Source organism: Gavia stellata, chromosome 28 (genome assembly GCF_030936135.1).
Source record: "Gavia stellata isolate bGavSte3 chromosome 28, bGavSte3.hap2, whole genome shotgun sequence".
Classification (NCBI taxonomy): domain Eukaryota; kingdom Metazoa; phylum Chordata; class Aves; order Gaviiformes; family Gaviidae; genus Gavia; species Gavia stellata.
Window position 1 is genome coordinate 1,453,623 of NC_082621.1, and position 7,605 is coordinate 1,461,227.

At 67.2% G+C, this 7,605-nt stretch overlaps 1 protein-coding gene across 1 annotated transcript; it reads right to left on the reverse strand.

Annotated features, from left to right (window-relative positions):
• Positions 1 to 3,722: 3,722 nt before the first annotated feature.
• Positions 3,723 to 5,461, reverse strand: CSF3 (colony stimulating factor 3). Its single transcript, XM_059830453.1, has 5 exons — positions 5,446 to 5,461; positions 4,916 to 5,085; positions 4,379 to 4,486; positions 4,081 to 4,227; positions 3,723 to 3,893 (listed from the first exon to the last, which is right to left on the reverse strand). Exons 1-5 carry the CDS (start codon positions 5,459 to 5,461, stop codon positions 3,723 to 3,725), a joined length of 612 nt encoding a protein of 203 aa, XP_059686436.1.
• Positions 5,462 to 7,605: the final 2,144 nt, after the last annotated feature.

The following is a 7,605-nucleotide window of genomic DNA, read 5'->3' on the forward strand; positions in this document are numbered from 1 at the left end:
GTAGAACCAGGCTTTGCTTCATTTCTGTTTGGTTTCCTGAACTGCAGCCTGGGGACCCTGGGGCTCCCCAAAACCCTCACCTCGGGGTGAGCTTGATGGTGGGGAGTGATGGGAGAGTAAGTGGCCAAGGCCTGCACTGGGCAGGGGAGGGAAATCACACTCACTCTGTCCCTAATCCGCCTGCCCTGACCCCGGAGAAGCGTGGCAGGGCGGTGAGCTGCCCGTGAGCTGCCCGTGAGCTGCCCGTGAGCTGCCCGTGAGCTGCCCGTGAGCTGCCCGTGAGCTGCCCGTGAGCTGCCCGTGAGCTGCCCGTGATGCTCTGCTTGGGCAGCGGGTGCCTGCGTCCGGCCAGCTGCAGATGTGCAGCTGGGTGGAGCGGAGATGCTTTCCTGCCGCGCTGTAAGCTGCAAGCAAATTCTTGTTGGAAATTCCTCCACGTGAGCATGAGTTCACCTCGCGTCCGCAGTTGTCAGCACGGCACCCAGCGGCCAGTGAGTAACTGCGGCCTCGCCAGCGCTGCCCCAGCCTCGTGCTGGGAGAGGCTCCTCGGCGGGGCTGTCCCGGCACCCAGTCAGCTGCTTCGGTGGTGAATCTGCCTGTAACCGTCACGAAACCCCGACCCTGAGGGGGTGGCAGGGCCGGGGCAGCTTTGCCTCTGCTCCTTTCATTTATGTTTTCTGCTTGACTCATGAGAAAGGGGGAAGCGGAGCATGGGGTAGCCGGGCACCAGCCTTCCCCTCAGGGTGCCTTGGCTCTGAGCCCCATCCCTGCTGCATCCCTGGGGCTGGGCTGCACCTCCTATCCCCTCCTCGGCATTAGTGGGGTTCACAGCCCCTGTTTTGGGGCCCCGGAGCGGTGCCGCAGGGTTTGGGTCAATGCCGGCTGGGGAAAAGGCATCCGGATGGTGACTCAGGGCCTGCCTGACCCCTGCCTGCTCCTGGGATGAGCTCAGCTCTTGGCTGCTCACGGGCTTTGCTGGAGGGAGAGACCCCGCTGCGGTCGGCGGAGGAGCCTTGCTGCACTCAGGGTGGCTGTGGGTGATGGCCGGTCCTCGGCCAACGCAGACCAGAGCATCCTACCCCTTCCCGCTGCCTCCTGTGAGTTTGGCCCTGAGCCGGCAGCAGGCTGGCACGCACCGGTCCGCAGGCAGATGGAGAGCGCGTCGCAGGGCTGGGTGGAGTGGCTGGAGGAGCTGCTGCGCACACTGGGGTGGGGTGGACGGTGAGCGGGGCAGGAGCTGCCCTGCCGGAGGGCTCAGTGCCTGCGCTGTGCCGCAGCCGGTACTGCTCCCCACCGGGCTTGACTCGGGTATGAGTCCTGGGCTGAGCTGGCACTGTCCTGCGCTGAGCTGGCACCGACCTGCCCAGGCACCTCTGCCGCGGGCCCGTGGCAGCTCCTGCTCTCCCAGGGGCAGCTCTTTACCGTTAGCTCAGAGCAAAGAGCAGGACCTGACACTCTCGGCCTTCCCAGCTCTGTCAATATTTGCTGGGGGCAGCCCCACGCTTGGCGTTGGCGCCCGGTGCTTCACCTTCCAGGAAAGGGCTGGAGCGGGAGAAGGGGTTTCCTGTAAGTGCTGATAAGCCGGGGGAGGAAGGAGCAATGGCTCTTGCCGTTGCTCTCCTGGGAGCTGCTGCAGGCAGGGTGTGTGGCCAAACAAGCACGGGCAGCAGCAGCTTCCCCGCGGCGGGATGGCGGCGATGGTCCGGGACGGGGTGGTGGGCAGCAGTGGGGCTCCAGCCTCGCGCCTGCCCCTTCCCAGGGCTGGGAAATTGGGGGAAGGCAGGAACAGGGACCCCCTGGCACCCACCGGATCTTGGATCTGTCTCTGCTGTGGACGGGCTGAGTGTGGTGTGGGGATGCCCGCGGTCATGGGATGTGAGCGTGGGACCTGTGGGGAAAAAGAGGGGCTGGTGCAAGCCAGGGAGTGCAGGGACAGCCCAGGGTGGCCAAACACCCACAGGGGAGTGGGGAGAGGCTGTGGGCTGGCTGGGGATGGCCGCGGGGGCTTGGCAGGGCGAGGGGAGATGCCCAGGTCTCCTGGCTCTGCCGGCTTCACTTGGGTACAGCCGTTTGTCCGTCCGCCTGGGTTTTCTCCCTGCTGGAAGTCCTGTCCCATCGTGGCGGCTCCGGGAGGGCTCCAGGCACATCTCCGGGCAGCTCTGGGGCAGATTCCTCTTGCGGCAGCAGCATAAGAGGGATGGCCAGGCCCCCCACTGCCACCAACCCCAGGGTCCACGGTGAGGGCACAGCACCCAGGTTGGCTCTTCTGCTGCCGCCGCCAAGCCCTGAGCACGCATTACACCTGTGCTCGCCCTCCCAGTACAGGATGGGGATGCTCCGCGCTGCCGGCATCGGGGTGAGACCCCACAGCAGCTGCCGGTGTGTCCTGGTGTGGTGCCAGTGCCAGGGCTGCTCCCCGTGGCCCCGGCCTGCCGCCCTCGGCTCGGCGCTGCCGGCACAGGCGGGTTCTGGCGCTTTCTAGGAATCGACTCTTGCCCAAGTGGCGCTGCCGGGTGTGGGAGGAAGCTGCCGCCCCCGGGCAGCCGTACCCGGCCACCCTGCGGGTGCTTCCCAGCCCTCGGGGGGCTTGTGCCGCGTTGCAGGGGCAGGAGGGCCGTGGGTGCTGGTTTCCACCGGGGCTGGTCACCGCTGAGCCGACGCCAGCAACTGCAGTGGAAATGAGCCTATTACCCCGTGTCCCCACGCCCCAGCCACGTAGCGTCCCCTCTGCGCAGGCGGGAGACAGCAGGAAAGGCAGACAGGACTTCAGAGCAAAAATAGAGTTTATTTCCATTTTTATCGCATATAAAAAATACAGCATGTCTTTCTCTGGGGCTCACCCAGCTGCAGCAATAAATAACAGTACAAAACTCACGGCTGGAGAGCCCCGGCCAAGGCGGGCTGTGAAATTTCCAATACGCAAATACGGCTCCGTGGGCCGGTGGGAGCTGCCGGCACAGACACGAGACGGGGGGCTGCGCCGGGGCTGTGCCGGGCTCGGGGCGGACAGGACTGCGTCCTACCGGGCCCCGCTCGCTGCGGCAGCGCCGAGCGGCTCCCCCGGGCCAGGAGATGGGTGCAAATAAGTTAAACTGCAATAAATACACTGAGTTCAGCAGGGAAGGGGGACGGGCGCTGGCAGAGCGGAGACGCAGCCCCCCGAAGGTGCAGGGGCTCCCCGGGAAAAGCCTACGGCACCTCCGTCCTCCCCTCCCTCCCTCTTACCTAATAGCTAATAAATATTAATTAATGTAACTATGCCTAATAGAAATAACACCCGTCAGATCTGTCCCTGCAGGCTGCAGCCCAGGCAGGGAGATGCTGCTCTGAGGCATCTTCATCCACGGATGAAGATGGTTTCCCCTTGGCCAGGCGGGATGCTGCAGGGGTGCCCGCAGTGCCCTGTGCGAGCCGTGGGGAAACCGAGGCACACGCCGCGCCCGCAGCAGCTGTGGGGGCTCAGCCCAGCTCCCGAACCTCGTAGCAGAGATACGCTTTTGTTTAAATATTAAACAAGGGTGATGCTGTGCACAGACACCCGTGCACGGATGCCACCGCAGGGCCGGCCGCCCTGCTCGGGGGCCGATGGGGGGGAGCATCCCCAGCCAGATAAATATTAAATAGCGATAAATATTAAATAAGCGGAAAAGCCGGGCGTGCCCGGGGAAGGTTGCTCAGGCTGGGACATAAATAAATAGGGTGCGGTGGTGCAGGGCCGGGCATCAGAGGCGGGCGAGGTGCCGCAGCGCCCGGTACGCCGTCTCCAGGAACCGCTGGAAGTTGGCCAGGATGAAGAAGCCGCCGACCTGCTGGTGGAAGCGGGAGGAGAAGGCGGGGAGGGGGCCCCGGCCCTCCGCGGGGTACGTCACCGTGGCCAGGCCCAGGTCCTCCATCTGCAGGCGGGCAGAGGCAGAGGCATCAGCTCTGCACCCAGAGATGCCCCGGGAACGCAGCAGCATCCCGGCAGTGCCCGCGGAGCTGGTGCGAGCCCGGGGATGCAGAGCCCCGTGTCCCTGCCGTGCCCTCCCCATCTCCCCGGGGACGCAGAGCCCGCGCACGCCCACCCCGTCCCCCCCTCACCTGCTGCTGGATGTTGGAGGAGAGGTTGGCCGTGTCCAGCTGCAGGGTCTCCACCAGGCCGGCGTGCCTGGGCAGCAGCTCCAGGATGGTGGCGAGGGAGCCGTGGTAGGTGCGGAGCCCGTCGCGGATCTGGCTGAAGCAGGCCTCCTGCAGGCGGGCACAGCGTGGTTGGCGGGGCTCGGCACAGCCCGATCACCGCGCCCAGAGCCGCAGCAGCTTCGGGCTGCCCCAAGCAGCGGTGAAGCCGGTGGGGCTGAGACCGGCCAGCTCGTGGCAGGGGTGTGCTGCCCGCACTCACCGCCTGGAAGGTGCGGCTGTGGCACTGCTCCAGCGGCGCCTGCACGATGCCCAGGTCCTGCCGCACCAGCAGCAGCTCTTCCTCCTTGCACAGCTGGAAGGTTTTGCACTGCGGCCGAGGGGGACGGACGGGGTCAGGGTGGCCGAAGGACCCCGATGCCCCCCGACACCCCATCCCTGTGGTGCGGGACCCCCCCCACAGCCCAGCCAGGAGGAGGGAGGGGACGGGGCGGACCTGGCACCCAGCGAGATGGAGACAGGACAAGAGGAAACAGCGGCGCGGGTGCCCCGGCTGTTGTCTGTCCCGGGGAGGTCCCCACGCGTCCCCGAGGGAGCAGCGGGGCTGCGCATGGTCACAGCCCCTGCGGGTGCCCCAGGACCCCGGGGCTGAGCAGCGCAGTGGGAGGCTGAGGCGCAGGGGATGCCGTTGGCTCCTGGCCTTGCGGTGTTGATAAGGCCGGGAGGGGAAGGTCAACTTATCTGTGACCCCACAGCGCCCATGGCCACCGTCCCCCCGGCCGCGGCACCCGGGACTCACCACCACGCTCTGCAGCGCAGCCACGTCCCCCTTGATCTTGCGGGTGAACTCGAGGTTCTTTTGCAGGAAGAGCTGGAAGTCCTGCTCCCCCGAGAGCTCGGCCAGCGGCGCCCCGTGCAGCGCCCGCCACGGCGCCCACAGCAGCGCGCCCAGCAGCAGCACCAGCACACCTGCGGGGACAGCGGCTCAGCGCCCACCCCGGGGACACCCCTGTCCCCAAGCCAGCGCCGGGGTCTGGGCTCAGCACCCAGATGCCCTCTGGGGTTGGCGGCACCAATGCAGCCTGGGGAAGGGGCAGGGACCCCCCAAAAGGGGGAGAGGCACCGGCTGCTCCCTGTGTCCCGCCAGCCCCACGGTGTCGGGGCCACGGCGCAGTGGGCTGGGGGCTCTGGGTGTGCAGGTGCAGCGAGTGCTGTGGGTGCTCGGGTGCAGTAGGTGCTGCAGGCAGAGTGGGTTTTATGGGTGCTCTGGGTGCAGTGGGGGCAGTGGGAGCAGTGGGTGCTGTGGGTGCTGGGGCTGTGGGTACTCACGGGTGAGGGAGCACATGGTGCACGTCTCGGCGTCTCCTCCTCTCTGCAAGCACGGCCCAGCCCGGCACAACTCGCTTCTGGTACGGCAATGCGCGGCCTCATCGATTAGGGCATTTATAGCGGGCTCCGGGGATTCACACTGATGTGGCAACAGTGCCGATTGCCTCATTGTCTTAATCACCAACATGCAAATCCTGGGAGCCGGGTGCTCCCGGCCGCTGCCCACACCTCGCTGCCTGTGGGGCTTTCCCGCGGCCGGCGGGCAGCGGTGCCCCTTGGTGCGGCGGCGGGCGCCCAGCGGAGCCCTGGCACCGGGACGGGTGCTGGGATGGTGCTGGTGGTGGCTTGGTGACTCATTAACCCGCTCGCAGGGCTCCCACCTCGCCGGCCGGGCTGGCCAGTGCCAGCGCTGCAGCGTCACTCGCGGGTGACCGGGCGAGGGGACGGTGGCTTGTCGCAGCCGGCGGCCCTCTGGGATCGTCACCGTCCCCAGCCCATGTGGACATGTCCCCTGCCAGCTGCCTGAGCCCCTCGCCCCGGCGGCAGGGCGGGCACTGGCGGTGTGACCTTCACAGTGGTGGGACCGGCCGGAGGTGGCCAAGGTGAGATCCCGTCCAGGCACCTGCCCAGGGACGCGGCACCCTGGCTCAGCACCCTGGGGCCAGATCCTGCCCTGCTGGGTGCCACAGGGCTGGGCCGTGCTCAGCATCCCCGTGTGCAGCGCCGAGCACCCAGCGGCATCGGGGGGCCCAAACCACCCCCCAGCAAGGGGCTGCCCCCACCTGCCCCTTCGGGGAAGCGGCTGCCAGGGCAGCCCCAGAGCGGGGGTCGGCTGCTCACTGCCCTGCCGCGGCCCCACCGCGCTGACGTGGGAATTTTGGCTCGTGCTGGTTCCCGCAAGTGCTTCCATGATGATCTTCTGGGTCGGTGCCAGCTGGGCCGGCTCCTGCCCGGCACGGGCCGGCCACGGCGTGGGAGGCACCCGCTCGACCCACAGCCCTGGGGGACAGGTCTGGGCAGGGCGACCCTGGGGCAGCGCTGAGCCAGGAGGTCTCACTCTGCACCACTGACCCTTGGCCTGGGTCCCATCACCACCCTCCTGCAGGCCATGGGGACGGGGACCCCCCATCCTTGCACACCGCAGACCTTGGTGCACACCGGGACAGGCTGCACACCCGGTGGGGTACAGCCCACGGGGTACAGCCACCAGAGCCAGCCCCAAGCCCCAGGAGCTGCTTCCACCTCCAGCTGGGAAAAGGAACCCCCCCCAGCAGCTGCAGCCAATCCGTGAGCACCGCCCAGGGCCTCACCCAGCACGAGGCAGGTGTTAACTCTGAAACCTAATGATGACTTCCCTTCCCAGGACCTGGCAGTACTAAGTGTTCTGCCCTCAGGCTGAGTGAAAGGACCTTGACAGCAGAGCCTGTTGATGGGATTTCTCCCAAGAAATCCCACTCCACCCCCACCCTGCCCTAGCTCTGCGTGTGCCCTCCCTGGAGCCAGGGGAAGCCAGGGCCCTTCCGGAGCGGGTGGCCATCGAGGGGGCTTAGCGTGGTGTACCCGAGCGCCTGTTCCCCAGAGTGGAGCTGCCATCTCAGCAGGTCGGTGCTTTCAGGAATCGGGGTGTGGGGGGGAACGGGACGTGAATCAGCGCCTGGTGGGGCCCAAAGCCCCCGTCAGCTTTCCAAGGAAGGAAGTCGTGGCCGGACTCGAAACCTCGTGGGTGTTGGGGTGCGGGTGGCGGAGCTGGCCCAGCACAACCCCCCACCCCCGCCGCACAGCCCGAGCTGCCTGGCCTGGCCCTGAGAACTGTCCAGGGCACCCACCCCGCTGTGGTTCTGCCTCGTGGCCACCCTTCCTCTCCGCAGGGCCTGACCCGGGCACCCTCAGCCCCTTTCCGGCGTCTGCCAACAAAGGAGCACTTCCAGGGCATCCCTGGGTCCCCACTGCTGGATCCAGCACCCACTGGCACTGGTTAGGCTCTCGCCTTCCCTGCTCCGCCCCGGTCTGCCCCAGGGGTGGCCCTGGAGCATGGACAGGCTGCATCCATCGCCCTGGGGCAGCCCCACACTTGACCCTCAGCCCCTGGCCTCCGGCCTGGCCTGGGCTTGCAGGGAGATTCCCAGATTTCCCCAGAGAATGAGCCCAGCTGGTCCCAGA